The sequence below is a fragment of the Astyanax mexicanus genome, unplaced genomic scaffold, assembly GCF_023375975.1.
Source record: "Astyanax mexicanus isolate ESR-SI-001 unplaced genomic scaffold, AstMex3_surface scaffold_34, whole genome shotgun sequence".
NCBI lineage: Eukaryota > Metazoa > Chordata > Actinopteri > Characiformes > Acestrorhamphidae > Astyanax > Astyanax mexicanus.
The window spans coordinates 1,369,072-1,388,632 of NW_026040044.1; the positions used below are offsets into that span (position 1 = coordinate 1,369,072).

At 39.0% G+C, this 19,561-nt stretch overlaps 1 protein-coding gene across 1 annotated transcript; it reads left to right on the plus strand.

The window, feature by feature from the left end:
• Positions 1-9,949: 9,949 nt before the first annotated feature.
• On the plus strand, positions 9,950-19,114 carry LOC125790022 (NACHT, LRR and PYD domains-containing protein 3-like). Its single transcript, XM_049473117.1, has 5 exons — positions 9,950-10,036; positions 10,357-10,464; positions 15,726-15,833; positions 18,199-18,266; positions 18,570-19,114. The coding sequence occupies exons 1-5, from the start codon at positions 9,990-9,992 to the stop codon at positions 19,112-19,114; spliced, it is 876 nt and encodes a 291-aa protein (XP_049329074.1). The 5' UTR covers positions 9,950-9,989.
• Positions 19,115-19,561: the final 447 nt, after the last annotated feature.

Genomic DNA, 19,561 nt, shown 5'->3' on the forward strand with positions numbered 1-19,561 from the left:
GAATTTATTAAAAATACAAAACATTGCCTACACATTTGGCACTTAGAATTTAATCAGAGTTAACAGAAAACATCTGTTTTTAAAACATATTGAAATACAAAACAACCAGTGAGAACACTCCAATCATCCAATCAGAAGCAGACAGCACAATTCCTCAGAAGAACCACTTATACCTAAAACTTCTGAAATTCTTCTAAAATTCACACACACACAGTTAGTCATGATTTTTACCAAGATAATACATTTATACAAAACAAACTAAGGAAAAAATCTAAAGAAAAAATAGGGAAATTTGGTGGTGGTGATGTTTTTGCATATGTTGGACATCTCCTATATATGTTTTTGTTTTAACATTTTAGAAAACATCAGTTACATGATTTTCTGTTGTTCTGTTATTTAAAGTGTGAAAATAGCATGTGATTTGACCCATAATAGCATTAACTGTAATAGATGTAATAAAAATCTAATTTCTTTGAAACATTAATAACTAATTAACAAAAGTATAGATAATAATGCGAAATCTTTCATTAAGAACACACTGTACAACTGAAAACCTGTTAAAATTTACTATTTCTATTAAATAAACTTTATTGTGAAAATGATTACTTGGTTGCATCACATGACATTTTGTACTTATTCTAAAAAATGTCAGATTTTTATGATTTTAAATTTCCCCATCCAAATGCATCCAAATACAAACAATTACTCCAAATTGTATTAGAGTCACACTATTTATATATTCCAGTAAACAGGACAATAACTAAACCAGCATTTATAACAACAAATGCAGAAGACTTTGTACAGTCCATTTTGTGTATTTTATGTAAATATAGTGAAAGATCAAGGAGATTTTGTGTGAAATAAGTGGACCTAATTCTGAATCTAGGGGGATTGCAGCAGTGAGAACATCAGAAACTGATGAGGGGTGTGTTTCCTGAAAACGATCAATCTTAGCGAATAACGAATGAACTAACGAATGATGTGAGTAAAGAACAAACCAGTTCTGCGAGTGTTTCCCAAAGAGATTCGCAAAGTGAAAATTAATGAGCTAGGTTAAGAACGTCTTTGTTGACTCCTCCCCCGAAACAGCACGCTCAATCGATCCACAAATATCGATTCAACACTGCCAAATATGCAGAATTTATTCAGTATAATAACGGAATTTACTTACAGGAACACATGATTTTAGAAACAACAATTTTAAACCAACCAGAATATGTTTTATACTTAATACATTTACCTTTGAGGACAGTGTTTTCATTAGGTAAAGTCACCTGGAATAGTTTTCTCAGCATCTTGAAGGAGTTCCTGGAGGTGCTGAACAATAGTTTCTGCTTTGCGCTGTGAAGCTCCAGCTCATTGTAAATCACCTCAAATCACCCTTTCAGTTAAGTTTAGGTCAGGGGATTGTAAAGGCCATGCATTGAAATTCAAAACATTGAATGAGACGTGTCCAAAGTTCTGACTGGTACTTATATATTTGCGAGTTGACATGCCCCAGAGTTTACCCAGATGAACTGCAACAATGTTAGTTAGAAGCACCTGATTATTAAATATTATTAAATATTACCTGCACATTCAGCGGCACCCTTTACAATATGTGTAGGTGTGATTAAATATACCGCAGGCTTCCCCTGCACCGGACCTACAGTACTAGGGATTTTCCCAATTGCGTGGAAATATATTGTGTTGTGCTGTAATTCCTGGCCTGGTGGGAATTGTGTACAGGTTTCTGCATGCCACAGTAACAGAAGAATGCATAGATTGGAGACTTTGCAGCTTTGCTTAAACCGTGAGCATCATCTGCAGGAATTTACTGATTGCATTCATTGCAGCATTAATGTCAAGAACTTTACCTTTACCATTAAACTGCGAGCGAGTTTACTTAGTACTTTAGTTACACACAGGTTTGGGAAACACTCTTTAATTAACGATCAATCTTAAGTACAAGTTAACGAAGTTCTTAGCGTTACGAAGCTTTCCGGAAACCCACCCCAGAACAGCTGTTAAAACAGAAGTAAGACCTGAAACCAGCACCACCCCTTTCCCCCACCCATCCAGATAACCACAAACAAAGTAGAAATCAGGTGGGAGGAGCTTAGTTCTGCATGAACAGCCCTGATTGGTCCTCTTTCTCCCAGAATAGAGCAGAACTTTCAGCAGATGTTCAGCTTCATTCAGCCAAACTGATCCACATTGTCATGGGAGACGGTGCAGATAAACTCCTCCCCCTTTTCCCAGAGTGCTTTGCTGTGGGTCAGGGTGCTGCTGCGGTAATTTACTGTAGTCCAGCCTCCTCAGCACCTCTGTGGTTAGAATGGACACTAGGGAGCGCTGTAATGGTACTCCACAGCAGCACAGCTCACATGGCTGCTCGGAGTGGCACCAGAATGCTTTATATATCAGCATTGGGTGCCCAGATAAGTTGATGCTGAAAAAAAAAGTCAATTAATTGGCCGGCCAATATATTGATCAACCACTAGTTGAAATGTAGGCATTTTTATTTAACAAAAAGACATTATTTAGACCTGTATAGCAGTGGCTCATCTCAGAAATGAACAGGAAGTATGACAGTCATGGAAATCAAATGCTCTTTTGATGCATATAAGGTTTAGATTTATATATAGTTTTGATGTAAATAGCTGTGCTATATTTGTAAAATGCTGCAGTACCTGTCGCTGATGAACATTCTAAATTTGAATGGTTACTCATGTAAAGTGATTGAAATGGTGTTTGGAAATTTAGGGCATGTGCACAGACTGTGTCGGTGTGGCCTACTGATATCAGGCTTGGGAGAGATGAAGTCTAAGCAGTCATTTAAGTACTGCTTTGTATCAGCAGGTATAGACAGTCTGTACATTTGGACAAGAAACTGTTGCCTGTATCTGTGAGAAATGTGAATTATGGATGTAATCATGAGCTGTATAATGACTCTGAACTATCATTTGGATTCTATATTATACTCTATTTAGATTTTTCTATTTTGTAAATACAAATAAACTATTAATGTGTGTCAGTGTTTTACGATATTATCTTTTCTCTCTACAGGCTGTGGAGGTGTGATCTATCAGAGAAAAGCTTTGCCTCAGTTCTTAGCTCAAATTCCTTAAGTCTGAGAGAAGTGAACCTGGGTTATAATGAACTGCAGGATTCAGGAGTGAAGCTGCTCTCTGCTGGACTGAAGAGTTCACACTGTGAACTGCAGAAACTGTAGTAAGATCATTAGAAATGCAGCAGAACAGAAAATCTTCACACATTAATCTCTTTTTACCCGTTTCTGCCTGTCAGACCTGACAGCTGGCAGTATACATGCAAACACGCAAACTCACACACACACAGACCTACACAAATACTCACACACAGACATGCTCACACACACAAACATGCTCACACACACACAAACATGCTCACACACATACACAAATACTTAATAACACACAAACACTTAATGTGTCTTATCTGAAATTCCTCAAGTCTGAAAGAACTGCAGCAGAACAAAAAAATCTCATCTTCACACATTAATCTCTTTTCAACTGTTTCTGCCTGTCAGACCGGGCAGCTGGCACTACACACAAAAACACACAGAAACACAAACACACACATAGGCAAACATTCTCACACACACACACACACACACACACCTGAAAACACAAACACAGACAAACATGCTCACACAAACACATGCTTACACACATACTCAAACGTGCTGAAACACACACACACACACACTTATCTCATCTTAAATTCATCAAGTCTGAGAGATCTGGACCTAGGTGATAATAAACTGCAGGATTCAGGAGTGAAGCTGCTCTCTGCTGGACTGAAGAGTTCACACTGTAAACTGCAGAAACTGGAGTAAAATCATCAGAAAAGTATCAGAACAGAAAATCCCACCTTTACACATTAATCTCTTTTCAACTGTTTGTGCCTGTCAGACCTGGCAGCTGACACTACACACACAAACACACACACACACACAAACACACACGTATAAGCAAACATGCTCACACACACACACCTGAAAACACAAACACAGACAAACACATGCTCACATAAACACATGCTCACACAAATACTCAAACGTGCTCATACACACACACACAGACACACACACACACACACACACACACTTATCTCAAATTTCACAAGTCTGAGAGAAATGGACCTGGGTAATAATGAACTGCAGGATTCAGGAGTGAAGCTGCTATCTGCTGGACTGAAGAGTTCACACTGTAAACTGCAGAAACTGTAGTAAGATCATCAGAAATGCAGCAGAACAGAAAATTCACAAATTAATTTCTTTTCAACTGTTTGTGCCTGTCAGACCTGGCAGCTGACACTACACACACACAACACTCACACACACACAAACACAAACACAAACATGCACACACAAAAACATGCTCAGAAACATACACTCACAAACATGCTAACACACAGACATGCTCACCCACACAAACATGATTACACACAAACATTCTCAAGAGTCAAGTCAAGAGTCAAGAGGCTTTTATTGTCATTACATCTGAGTACAGGTACACAGTGTGATGAAATTACGTTCCTCCGGAACCATGGTGCAACATAGAACAACAAGCAATAGACAACATAAAGTGCAGGAGTGACGACAGTGCAACATAACATTATAAAATTATAACACTAAATAACAATAAATACAATAAATACAAAAGACGAGACAATTTAAAGACAGGACAGTGCAGTACCGATACGGTATAATAAAGTGTATAGTGGGGATAAGGTGCAGAGATGTGTGACATACTGTAACATATATAATCACAGCAGTTACTGAGGTAGAGTTTATAGTTTTTAAGAGTGCAGCAAATAAAGTCATGTCAGCCTCTGTGTGCTGACTGGGTGTGTGTGTGTGGGTGAAGTTCAGTTCTTTGTGAGTGTAAGGGGGGGGGGTGTGTACAGTTTAGTTTTGTGCGAGTGTGTTGGGTGAGTGGTGGGTGGGGTGGGGGTTCAGTTCTGTCTCTGTGCGTTGAGAAGTCTGACTGCACACTCACACACACTCATTCATACACACTCACTCACAAACTCACACATACAAAAATACTCACACACACAAACATGCTCACACACACAAACACAGGCAAAAACATACTCTCACAAACACACACATACAAACCTGCAAACAAACACGCAAACATGCGCACACACAGCCATGCTCGCACACATACACAAACATACTCTCACACACACACACTTATCTCTTTTAAAATTCCTCAAGTCTAAAAGAAAAACTGGACCTGGGTAATAATGAACTGCAGGATTCAGGATTAAAGCTGCTCTCTGCTGGACTGAAGAGTTCACGCTGTAAACTGTAGAAACTGGAGTAATATAATCAGAAATTCAGCAGAACAGAAAATCTCACCTTCAAGCATTAATCTTTTATCACCTGTTTCTGCCTGTCAGACCTGACAGCTGCCACTATACACACAACACACATATACATGCTTACACACACACAAACATATACAAATACTTACTCACACACACAAACATGCTCCCACACACACTTGCACACACAAACAAGCTCACACACAGACATGCTTACACACACAAACATGCTTACACATAGTTTCATTCACACACACAAACATGCTTACACACACTCAATTACACATACACAGACAAACATACATAAATACTTCCTCACACACATTTATCTCTTCTTAAATTCCTCAAGTCTGAGAGTATAATAATGCAATAATGAATTGCAGGATTCAGCAGTGACGCTGCTCTCTGCTGGACTGAAGATTTTACATTGTAAACTGCAGAAACTGGAGTAAGATCAACAGAAATGCACCAGAACAGAAAATCTCGCCTTTAAACATTAATCTCTTTTCAACTGGTTTTTGCCTGTCAGTTGCCACTACACACACACACACACACATGCACACAGTTATCTTATCTCAAATCCCTCAAGTCTGAGAGAACTGGACCTGGGTTATAATGAACTGCAGAATTCAGGAGTGAAGCTACTTTCTGCTGGACTGTAAACTGCAGAAACTGGAGTAAGATTGTTAAAAATGCAGCAAAACAGAAAATCTTACCTTCAAACATCAAACTCTTGTCACTTGTTTCTTGCTTCTAGCTCATGCCTACACTTACACTCACAAACATGCTCACAACACAAACATGCCTACACTCACACTCACAAACATGCTCACACACAAACATGTACACACACACAAACATGCTCAGACACAAACATGTTCACACACACACTCATTCACACACAGTCACATACACAAAAATACTCACTTAGACAAACAACCATGCTCATACACACTCACACACAGACATGCTTACAAACACAAACATGCTCACACACACATGCAAACAAGTTCACATACACTCACTCATTCCTTCATTCACACACAAACATACACCAATACTCACTCACACATACACATGCTCACACACACAAACATGCTTTCTTACAAACACACAGAAACATGCTCACACACACCTTCATACACAAACATGCTTACACAGATATGCTTACACATACACACACTCGCACACATACACAAACGTGCTCATACACACACACACACACACACACACTTATCTCATCCCATATTGTTCAAGTCTGAGAGAATTGGACCTGGGTAATAATGACTCTGCTGGACTAAAGAGTTCACACTGTAAACTGCAGAAACTGGAGTAAGATCATTAGAAATGCAGCATAACAGAAAGTCTCACCTTTACACATTAATCTTTTATCACCTGTTTGAAATTCCCTGGGACCAGGTAAACTACAAAGACCATAATCCTTTTCAGCAGGATAAGGCGGGACTTTAAAATAGTTTAAAATATCACTGTCAGCCATTTTTTTTTTTTTTTGTTTGGCATGGTCTGAGGATTTGTACCCTTTTGGATTGAGGACTGAGCTTCCATTGGATTTGTGTTTGCATAAACCATCCATACTGTATAAACCATCCAACCTGTATATACATCCATCCTGTATATCCCTTTATCCATCCTATATCTCCCTACAAACCCTCTACCTTCTTTTATCCTCCATCCATCCTTTCCTCAGCCATTCATAAACTAGTGTTCATACATGCAGCTGCTCTGCATCATTGTGAAAGACACTGAATAAACTGCATCAGTTGAAGTCTGTTCGTCCTCCTGTGTTTTAATGGACACACCATCACGACAGCCACCCTTCCACCAAATGCAACCCAACTAAACTTTACATCACCTGTTTCTGACTGTCACAGCTGATACTACACACACAACACACACACAAACATGCACACACACCATATGTATACTGGAAGAAATGTTGTTAAGGGCTAAATTTCAGTTTTTGAGGAATGTAGGTATAAAATGGCTCCAATAGTGGAAACACATGCTCTTCCAGATCAAAATCCAATATATCCCACACATCTGTTCATAATTTTATAACTTCTGTTATTATGTAAAATATGATATTAAATTCTGGTTCCTGCTACAGCTGCACCGTGTTTCTGATTAGTAACCTTTGACTTATGGTCAGACACAAATTGATCTGATCTGACCCCAAAAAGTTCCACACAAACATTTCCCACTCAAAACTCAGAATGTAAGTTAGGTGCGGTAGATCAACTATAATCCTTTTGACACTGTTTTAACTATTTTTATCATTAGTTCAATTCAATTCAATTCTATTTTATTTATATATTGTTTTTTTTTTTACAACAAAATTTGTCACATAGCAGCTTTACAGAGAAAAACAGGTCCACACCTCTTATGAGCGAGCACCACAGAGATGCCAATTATTGTGAATTCCAAGTAATTCCAAATGGTTCACATACTTTTTCTTGCAACGGTATATAGTTACGGGTTGCGCTTAATACTTTGGAAAATATTTCTTGCTAAAATCAAAGCTGAAACCTGATATGGAAAAAGAAAATGCATAATTAAATAATTTAAAAGGTGTAGTAAAGTGATTTAAATAGCAATATTGTGTTTTAGTTTACACATAATTTCCTATGTCTACGAACCCCTGGATCTGCAGTCTTATCTGAAGGGAAAAACTTTAATTACTAAAAGCTAAAGTAAACAAGTAAGGTTTTAGTCTAGACTTACAGATTGACAAATTTAGGGAGATTATTCCAGTTTATTCAGGTCCTAAGAAACAGATAAATGTGATTAGAATTTTTAAATTCAACTTTTGGTCATATGATGAACGAATTTATAACAATAACTGAATTTGAGGATTTTAAAATATGCTAAGCAATACATAAATATGATGTTTTTATATGTGCAGTAAATGACAGCTGTTCTGTGAGATTGTGTGATGAACAGTGAATGATAAGGATCTTCATGAATACAGTAAGTAAAATTTAGAAGAGCTGTTCAGATCAGTTATAATGCTCTTCTTCTTCTTCATCTTCTGGTGAAGCAAGAATTGTACACTGCAGTCATATTTACAGAGCAGCTAATCTGAAAACAGGGCTGTAGCTTCGCCCACCCGGTGCCTATTGGCTGTAAGAGAAGGAGGGCGGGGCTTAGAGAGAGCGTGCGCTGTGACGCAGTGAAGTAGAAAGTGAAAGTAAGTCCGGTTTCCTTCATTAAAACAGGACAGAAGTCTGGATTCACTCGGTAAGTTCAGAAATAAAGAGATTGTAGAACAGAACTTAGACTCGGAACCGGTTCTAAAGGTTCCTCAGATCCAGAACCGGTTCTTTAAGCTCAGCTCAGTGTCTGATTACACTGGAAGAAACCAGGATCAGCATGGAGATCTGAACCGGAATCAGCTGTAACAGATCAATAATGCTGTAAACTAAAGAGAAATGCGCAGATATATATTTATATTTATAGATCACAGTGTATTTTATGTATATTTAAATACTATAACTGATTAATGTGTGCTTTGGTCTGCTGGGTAGTTAAAAATAGGGCGGATTCAGATATACTAGCGCTGTTCAACCAGCAGGGGGAGCAACAGAGGCAATGGCAGTGTGATGTGTTTGTGTTTTTAATCTCGTTTCTTTATATTATACTTAAATAAATGTTCATATAATAGAATAATGTGCTTAATTATAGTAATGTTGCGTTATGTATTAATAATAATAATAATAATAATAATAACAAAACAGTTAATGTTATATTAATTTCATGTTATGTTTTTGTTCTGTTTGTTTATAAGAAATAGTTTAGTTCATCCTTATAAGTTTATTCTAATGCCTGATCTGTTCACAGGATGTCTTCAGTGTCCAACTGTGTGTGAATGAAGAAGAATAAATTATGGATATTCAGAACTCGAGCAGTGGAGCAGGACCCGCTTCATGCATACTGAAATTAAGAAATGTAATGCAGAAATGCAAAATTCAGAAATGTGATGGAAATTCAGAGATGCAATGCACATTCAGAAATGAAATATAAATTTAGAAACACAATGCAAATTCAGAAACATGAAGCAAATTCAAAAAAGCAATGCAAATTCAGAAATGTGATGGAAATTCAGAAAACAATGCAAATTCATGGATGCAATGCCATTTCATAAATGCAATGCAAATTCAGAAATGTGATGGAAATTCAGAAACACATGCAAATTCAGATATGTAATGCAATTGCAGAAATGCAAAGCAAATTCAGATATGTAAAGCAAATTCAGAAATTCAGCAATTCAAATTTTAAAATGCAATGCAACTTCAGAAACGTAATAGAAATTCAGAAATTGACAATGTGATACAACTTCAGAATTGCAATCCAAATTCTAAACTGCAATGAAAAGTATAATAGAATAGTGTGCATAGTTACAGTATTGTTGCATAATGTATTTATAATATTATAAACATCAAAACAGTTAGAATTATTAATAATAACAACAACATTAATTATTACATTATTTCCATTTTATGTTTGTTTATAAGAAATGGTTTAATACATCCTTATGAATTTATTCTAATGGCTAATCTGTTCACAGGATGTCTGCAGTGTCCAGCTGTGAGTGAATGAAAGAAGAATAAACGATGGATCTTCAGAACTCCAGCAGTGGAGCAGGACTCCCTGTCCTAAAGTGAGTAAACTAAGATTAGTAATAGAATTTATTCATGAAATAGTTTTGTGTTTTAATGGGTGCAGCTCTGATCCTGGACTTTTACAAGATAAATTTAGAAATGTTAAGCAAATACAGTAACACAAAAATCTAAAATACAATGCAAATTCGGAAATGCAATGCACATTTTGAAATGTAATGCAAGTCATTAAAATGTTTGAAACTCTTCTGGGATGATTATGGAAAAAGTTATTGTGGAACCTCTGATTAAATTTTAGTGAAGGAAATCATTACTCCACACTTTAGTCTGATCATGGATCTTCATGAAAATCTGTTTACAGGAAGAAGAGAACAGCATCTCCAGCCCCCAGTGGAGTGTCTATGAAGAGTGATCGGTCCATGGGGAATCCTCCTAATTTCAGCAGTGAAGCTGTGACCTCTGACCCAAAGTGAGTGAAACATTAAACCCTTAGAGATTTTGCATCATTGATTTCTTCACAAAGCAATATTCTAAATCACTAATTGAGCTCACAGAGATTAAATTATACCAGAGCCAGTTCATGGAGAGCCTACCCACTTCCTATCTCCACGTTATATCAGGCAATTAAACTAGAAAAAAAAACTAGTGTGAGCAAATTTAAAAATATGATGCAAATTCAATAATAAGATGCAAATTCAGCAATGCAACGCAAATTCAGAAACGCAATCCAAATTTAGAAATGCATTGCATTTCAGAAATATGCAAATTTAGAAATGCAAGTTAAATTTAGAAATATGCAAATTCAGAAATGCTATGCAATATCACAAATACGATGCAAACTCAGAAGTATGATACAAACTCAGAAAAGCAATGCAAATTCAAAAGTATGCTAATTCAGAAATGCAATTAAAATTTAGAGATGCATTGCAAATTCAGAAATATGCAAATTTAGAAATTTGATGCAAATTCAGAAATATGATGCTAATTCAGAAATACAACGTAAATCCAGAAACACACTGCAAATTCAAATATGCAATGCAAATTTTGAAACGCATTTCAAATAAAAATTATGCAATGAGATGCAAATTAATATGTCATATTCAAAATTATGAGGCAAATTCAGAATTACAATGCAAGTTCAGAAATGTAAAGCAAATTCATAAATGCAAAATCTGTAATATGCAAATTCAGAGATATGTTAAAAAACAAAATACATATTCATAAATATGATGCAATTTCAGAAAAGCAATACAAATTCAGAAATGCAATGCAAATAAAAAAATGGAATACAATTTCAATAAAATGATGCAAATTCAGAAATACAGAAATATGTTCAAAAACAGAGTGCATATTCAGAAATATGATGCAATATTAGAACAGCAATGTAAATTCAGAAATGCATTGCAAATTTAGGAATATGCCAATTAAGAAATGTGATGCAAATTCAGAAATGCAATGCAAATTCAGAAATGCATTACACATTAAGAAATGTGATGCATGTTTAGAAATGCATTGCAAATTTAAAAACATATTGCAAATTCAGAAATATGCAAATTCAGAAATGCAATACAAATAAAAAAATGCAATACACATTTAGAAATGTGATGCAGATTCAAAACCAGAAAAATAAGATGAAAAATCAGAAAAGCAATGCACATTTAGAAAAGCATTGCAAAATCAGAAAAACAATGCAAATTTAGAAATGTAAGGCAGATGATATGATGCAAATATTTCATATTCATATTTCATATTCAGAAATATGACGCAAATTCAGAAAAGCATTGCAAACTCAGAAATATGATGTAAAATGAAAACCAGAATGCATATTCAGAAATAGGGTTGGGCGGTATTGAAATTTTTCATACCGCCATACCGTCGGCAGATTACATGGCTGTATATGGTATTACCGGCGGGGGGATTTATTTTTTTATGTATATTATTTTATTTTATATACTATATACTATTTCGTTTAGATTGTTTTGAATTCGTTAGATTGTATTTCCTATAGCATTTTGAGCTTAGTTTAGTTACTTATTTTTTCATTTCATATCTATTTTTCAGTTTTAATTAAATGCTGTTATTAGCTTAGCTTCTAGCTTGTTGCTGCCTTCTATCTTATTTAGCATAAAGAAATATTCACTGGTCTTTTCAATGAATGTTGATTTACTCATTTAATAGCTGTATCTAACTATTTTAAGTCAGACAGGCACTGTGTGATTTTTTTTTAATGTGGAGAGCTCATTCGCATGTTTGAATGGTTTGTCCTGTAGGAAAACGCATGCGATTTATCTGCTGACACTGTGGTCTGACTGGCAGGCTGAGAGACTGCAGGTCGTGCAGCCGTTAGGCAGTAGAAGAAGCGCGAAGCACGCACACATTAATCCACCTGCAGAGCTTTAAACTCATGGATGAGCTCGCGTTCAGGCTTGCGTTCACGCTCGGGTTCAGACAATCTAAACTCTAGTATGCAGAACTATATTATTATTGTTATTCATTTTCCATTCTTTTAAATAGCAGGATACTTTGATTTTTATTTCTCTGCCCAGACCCGACCCTGCCCGAGGAAAATAATAGAAAATCTCGGGTGGAGTCCAGTCTCCAGGAAATAGTCTATGTAGTCATCTTATTTTTAATACTATTTTTATTTTATATAAAGCTATGGCCTGATAATCTCCATATACCAAAGTAACAAAGTATTAATTTAAACGAAAACGAACGAAATAACGAAAACTGAAAGTGAAAGTTCTCCTTAACCGAAACTAATAAATACGATAATTAAAAGAAAAAAAATAAAACTAACTGAAATTGCAGATTGAATACCCTCATTTTCGTGTTTGTTAATTTATTTATAAGCACTGTTTCAGCTACAACAGATTAACAGCGGGTTGTGTTGTGCCGTTTCTGCTCCCAAAGGGGAGCCGGATACTGGGGGTCAGATATCGGCAACGTGGTGCAGAGCGCCTCGCGGTCCGCGGAATTACTTATATTTACAGCGCTGGAGCTAGCCGCGAAATAACGACAGAAAACCCTGAGGAAACTGCAGAATTCTGTATGGGATTAGAATATGCGCGCGAAGGAGATAAAAAAAGGAGAGAAAGTAGAGAAACAGGAGATGAGGAATAATTGAGAAGCAACTTCACCTGTGAGTAACTCACCAGAACACCCCACGCTGCAAGATAAACTGATAAATCTGATCATTTCGGTGGTTGGTTGGTTGTTGTTGTGGCTATTTGTGCTGATCATTTCGGTGAAAATTAGTGAAACCTGTAGAGTTTATTGAGTTTTTGCTGTATTATCTCCTCAGTGAGAATCCCTAACCCATAACCAATCAGTGAGCTCCAATTTAAATACTGTGGTATACAGAAATACTGCCCAACCCTATTCAGAAATATGAAATATGCACATTTAGAAATGTATTGCAAATTCAGAAATATGATGCAAATTCAGAAATATGATGCAAATTAAATTCAGAAATATAGATAGATAGATAGATAGACAGATAGATAGATAGATACTTTATTAATCCCCAATGGGGAAATTCATTTGTCCAACAGCACACAAATAATAACATACATGACAGAGTCCACACCCAAGTACAAAAAAAAAGTGCTAAATGGTGCTTATTAAGTACACACATCAGGTGTTAAGTAGTCTAATTCCAGCAGGAACAAATGACCTGCGGAACCTCTCAGTCCTGCAGCAGAGAGAGAGGAGTCTATCACTGCGCCTGCTCCTCTGAGCTGCCAGGATCCCATGCAGAGGGTGACTGCTATTACTGAGGATACCCTCCATTAAACACCTCATCCTCTTCTCCACTAACTGACCCACAGAGTCCACTTTCCCGCCCATTACTGACACACACTTCCTTATAAGCTTATCCAGTCTGTTCCTGTCCCTAACAGTAATGCTGCTTCCCCAGCAGGCAACACCAAAGAAGACAGCACTCGACACAACCAAATGATAGAATGTGTGCAGAAACTCTTTACACACATCAAATGATTTAAGCTTCCTGAGGAAGTAAAGCCTGCTCTGTCCTTTTTTATATGCTGCACTCGTCTGCACTGACCAGTCCAGTTTGTTGTCCAGGTGGACTCCGAGATACTTATATGACTGAACATTCTCAATGATCTGTCCATCGATGATAACAGGCTGATGGGAATGTTTCAGTCTACGGAAATCCACGATCATCTCCTTGGTCTTCAGTGCATTGAGGAGAAGACCTTTTCTTCTACTCCAGGCTGTAAAGGCAGCAACAAGATCTCTGTACTCTCTTTCATCCCCACCTCTTATACATGCCACCACAGCTGTGTCGTCTGAATATTTCTGAATGTGGCAAAGTTCAGACATATGTTTAAAATCAGCAGTGTAAAGAGTGAAGAGAAATGGTGACAATACTGTACCCTGAGGAGCCCCAATGTTGGTTACCACCGTCTCAGACCTGCAACCACCCAAACTGACATACTGCGGACGCTCTGTGAGATAGCTGTAAATCCATGTGACTAACATAGCATCCACACCTATCATCTCCAGCTGTTCCCTCAGAAACTGCGGCCTGATAGTGTTAAAGGCACTTGTAAAATCAAAAAACATGATCCTTGTGTATCCCCCTGTCCCGTCCAGAAACGAAAGTATCTTGTGGGTCATATATTACTGCATCCTGCACCCCCATGTTCTCCTGATATGCAAACTGTAAGGGGTCCACAGCCTGCTGCACCTGAGGCTTGAGAACCCGCAGCAAAAGCCTCTCCAATGTCTTCATGATCACTGAAGTCAGGGCCACTGGTCTGTGGTCCTTCACCCCTACCGGCCTCCCTACTTTAGGGACCGGCACGAGGCATGATGTTTTCCACTGGACAGGCACTTGTCCTGTGCGAAGACTCAGGTTGAAAATTGATTGTAGAGGCATCGCCAGTCCTGATGCACATTCTCTTAGAAGCCGAGGCGATACGCCATCAGGACCCGCAGCTTTCCCTGGACGCAGCCTACGTAGTTCAGCATAAACCTCATCTATGGAAAAGCTATGTGGGGTCACAGCAGTACATCTGGAACAGCTGCCGGGTGGAGCAGCGCAGGTGGTCACAGCAGAGGGGGTGGTACAACTGCCAGATGGAGTAGAGCAAGTGGTCCCCACAGAGGAGGTGGTACAGCTGCCGGGTGGAGCAGAGCAGGTGGTCACAGCAGAGGAGGTGGTACAGCTGCCGGGTGGAGCAGCGCAGGTGGTCACAGCAGAGGGGGTGGTACAACTGCCGGATGGAGTAGAGCAAGTGGTCCCCACAGAGGAGGTGGTACAGCTGCCGGGTGGAGCAGAGCAGGTGGTCACAGCAGAGGAGGTGGTACAGCTGCCGGGTGGAGCAGAGCAGGTGGTCACAGCAGAGGAGGTGGTACAGCTGCCGGGTGGAGCAGAGCAGGTGGTCACAGCAGAGGAGATGGTACAGCTGCCGGGTGGAGTAGAGCGGGTGGTCCCAGCAGAGGAGGTGGTACAGCTGCCGGGTGGAGCAGAGCAGGTGCAATGCAATATTATGCAATGCAAACGGAGAACAGAAATTATATTGTTAAATAAAAGCAGGTAGAAAATGAATTACTGAGTCAGTAGAGCCATTAGAACATTGGAGATGCTTCTGGGACAGTTATGGAAAAGTTAGTGTGCAACTTGTGATTGAGTTTTAGTAAAGGAAGTTATTTATCCACACTTTACTCTCATCATGGATCATCACGAAGATCTGTTTACAGGAGGAAGAGAGCAGCATCTCCAGCCCCCAGTGGAGTGTCTATGAAGAGTGATCGGTCCATGGGGAATCCTCCTAATTTCAGCAGTGAAGCTGTGACCTCTGACCCAAAGTAAGTGAAACCTCCTATCTCCATGTTATATCCGGCAATTTAAACATATATTATTATTATTACAGTAAACTCTCTCCAGTCCTATCACAGTGCACTTTATTATTACAGTACCCTCACTCCAGTCCTATCACAGTGCACTTTATTATTACAGTACCCTCACTCCAGTCCTATCACAGTGCACTTTATTATTACAGTACCCAGGGGGTTGTGTGAGGCAGCTAGGCCACAGTATGAGCTAATGTGAAGTCATTTGCAATTGGAAGAGAAAAAGCAGAGGTTGTTGAAATTGTTGCAGACCATCTTTCCTTCTAGAAAGATGATGAGCCGAACAAAGCTGTCGTGGGCACCAAAGGAGGACAGGCATATGGGTGTTTGAATTGGAAATGGGGGTTGGCAGGGGGCAGAAGCAACCAGGGAGCAAGAAGAGGCTGGATGTGAGGGGTCACCACATCAGACACGAGAAAGTAAATTTTGACTTGCAAAAATCCTGCAATAAGGTTCCAAGTTCGGAGCGCCCCAGAAGGTAGAGAGGTCCCATTGCTGGAGATGAGCTGCAGCACGAGCCGAGAAGAGGTGGTGATATTCATAAAAATAAGTGCCACCGAAACAGATGGCCATATCCAAGATTACGGATAAGTAATCATTTCTTGGCGACGGGAAGGAAAAACAGAATAGATGTCATCCCTGAGGATTGAGAAGCAAATTCAGTTGCATAGATATACGGGGGTTTGGGTTGCACAAGGTCAATGATACGTCACCAGTTTCGACAATGCGAGGAGTGAATGAACTAGTTGAGAGTAGCATGGAGGAGAGATCCATGTCTGCACCTTGGAGAATGCGAATTTGTAGAGAAGAGGAGATCAGAGGGGGGTTGAACATGCGTGCATCAGCTGGAGGGGCCACTGGAAGTGCTGTATACAGGGTCATAAGCTTGCATTGAGGCGACAGCAGGTGGCGGTAGCATCGCGTTGTGAGTGCGGGAGCTTCTCACTCGCATCCGGAGTTACTCTGGTGTGAACAATGTACGTGAGGAAGAATGGGTTGAAGCAGGAGTAGTTGGTATGGAGATGACAGATTTCAACCGAGGGGTTTGGTGAGAAGGAGCAGGAGAGGGGGCAGGCTGGCAGAGGTTGAAAAGGTTGTCGTCGGAGGCTGCGAGGTCAAAGTCCATGTTTGGGTAGCAAGGTGAGTTTACATTACATTACATTACATTTGGCAGATGCTTTTGTCCAAAGCGACTTACAATAGTCAAGTACAGAAGTAATAGAAGTTTAAAGGTAAAAACATATTTAGATAGGGCATAAAGGAGGTCGAAGGGAAATAATGGGATAGAGGAGTGAAGGAGGGGAAGAGGAAAATTTGGTTAGAAGCAGTTAGTGTGTTAGAGGTGTTAGGAGAGTAAGTGCTCTTTGAAGAGCTCTGTCTTCAGGAGTTTATTAAAGATAGTGAGAGATTCTCTTGATCTGGTGGTAGAAGGTAATTTGTTCCACCATTGGGAAACTCTGTATGAGAACAGTCTGGATTGCTTTGTGTGAATGTTTGGCAAAGCGAGGCGACGTTCATTGGAGGAGCGCAGCGGCCGGGAGGTAGCGTAAGCCTTCAGGAGTGAATGCAGGTAGGAAGGAGCTGTTCTGTCATCACCTTGTTGGAGATTGTAAGGGCTTTGAATTTGATGCGAGCATCAACTGGTAGCCAATGGAGGTCAATGAGCAGTGGGGTGACATGTGCCCGTTTTGGTTAGTTGAAGACCAGATGTGCGGCTGCATTCTGGATCATTTGGAGTGGTTTTACTACACAGGGCGGGAGGCCAGTTAGCAGGGCATTGCAGTAGTCGTGAGGCGTGAGATGACCACTGCTTGTACCAGGAGTTGGGTGGCCTGTTGCGTCAGAAACGGCCTAATTTTTCTGATGTTATAAAGCAAAAAAACAAAACAGGTCAAAACTGAGAGAAGCTAATAAAAAAAGGGCTAGGCTAAAGAAAAAAAAGAAAAACGTATAGAATAGAATAGAATGTGCAAAAGAAATGCTGTGTACAAGAGCTATTTAAAAAAAAGGTTCAATACTTAGCACTGGGAAACAGAAACAGAGGGGTATTTATACAAGGGGAAACAGGAAATGGCAATTGTAACAGTCACATGAATTTGTCTGACTTTGTTTACATTATTAGACAGTCAAGTCACCTTGAAGAAACATTTGGAAATGTATCAGTTTAATGCAGATTTGATCTAAAGTGTATTTTTTTATTTTGTCCATTATCGTTACTCTTATTTTATTATTAATATTATGATTTTCTTGCACTCTAAGCTTTTAAATCAGAAATTTTTAATCATGTATATCATAGTGTGTTTTTTCTATTTGCCTACAGAGAGAAGATTACACTGAATGTCCTGAGGAAGACGAACGAGAAAGACCTCCCTACCACACTAGAGAGCAGTAAGAGTTCTGAGTCATGACCATGGATAACATCTTGAGTGTAAATCTCTGTTAAATCCTGCATTTTAATAGGAATAAAAATAATAACTTGGATTTTGTAATCGTAGGATAACATATCACAGCATCAGCTGTAGTCCTTATGGATTTTAACTCTAAGACCACTACAACTGCTACAAAAACACAGTACTATTATCATTAATATTAAATTCATTATTTACTGTATCACAAAGTCGGTTTACACAGCGTCTTTAATGCATGATCACAGCTGATTTCATGATCTTTATTATCTTCTCCTGTTATCAGAATTGGCCCCGGCTTGTCAACCAAAGCTCAAATCCACACTGAGGGAAAAATGTCAGAGAATTAATGAAGGAATCACAAATCCTGGAACCTCAGTCCTCCTGAATGAGATCTACACAGAGCTCTACATCACACAGGGAGGGGGTGGAGAGATCAATCAGGAACATGAGGTAAGACAGATTGAAGATGCATCCAGGAAAAGGACAACACAGGAGCTTCCCATTAAATGTAACAACATCTTTACACCATTACCAGAACAGAACCAACCCATCAGAACTGTGCTGACTAAAGGAGTTGCTGGAATTGGAAAAACAGTCTCTGTGCAGAAGTTCATTCTGGACTGGGCTGATGGAAAAGCCAATCAGGACGTCCTCTTCATTTTCCCTCTTCCTTTTAGAGAACTGAATCTAATGAAGGAGAAGAAGCTCAGTCTGGTGAATCTTCTTCAGCGCTTCTTCCCAGAAACACAAGATTTAAAACCAAGACATTATAAGAGCTACAAGATCATGTTCATCTTTGATGGTCTAATGAGTGTCGACTTCCTCTGAACTTCAAGAACAATAAGAACTTGGTGGATATAGAAGAACAAACCTCAGTGGATGTGCTGCTGACAAACCTCATCAAGGGTAACCTGCTTCCATTCTCTCTCCTATGGATAACTACTCGACCAGCATCAGCCAATCAGATCCCTCCTGGTTGTGTAGACCAGTTTACAGAGGTACGAGGGTTCAGTGACCCTCAGAAAGAGGAATACTTTAGGAAAAGGATCAGAGATCAGAGCCTTGCTGAAACAATCATTACACACATGAAGTCCTCCAGAAGCCTCTACATCATGTCCCACATCCCAGTCTTCTGCTGGATCTCAGCCACTGTTCTAGAGAGGATGTTGGGTGAAGCAGAGGGAGGAGAGATCCCCAAGACTCTGACTCAAATGTTCACACACTTCCTGATCTTTCAGATCAAACACCGCAGCCAGAAGTACCACCATAACAGTG

Coding starts and splice junctions, on each gene's coding strand:
- LOC125790022 (XM_049473117.1), top strand. CDS start 9,990: ATGGATCTTCAGAACTCCAGCAGTGGAGCAGGACTCCCTGTCCTAAA. Junction 10,037..10,356: donor GCAGGACTCCCTGTCCTAAA/GTGAGTAAACTA, acceptor ATCTGTTTACAG/GAAGAAGAGAACAGCATCTC. Junction 18,267..18,569: donor CCCTACCACACTAGAGAGCA/GTAAGAGTTCTG, acceptor TCCTGTTATCAG/AATTGGCCCCGGCTTGTCAA.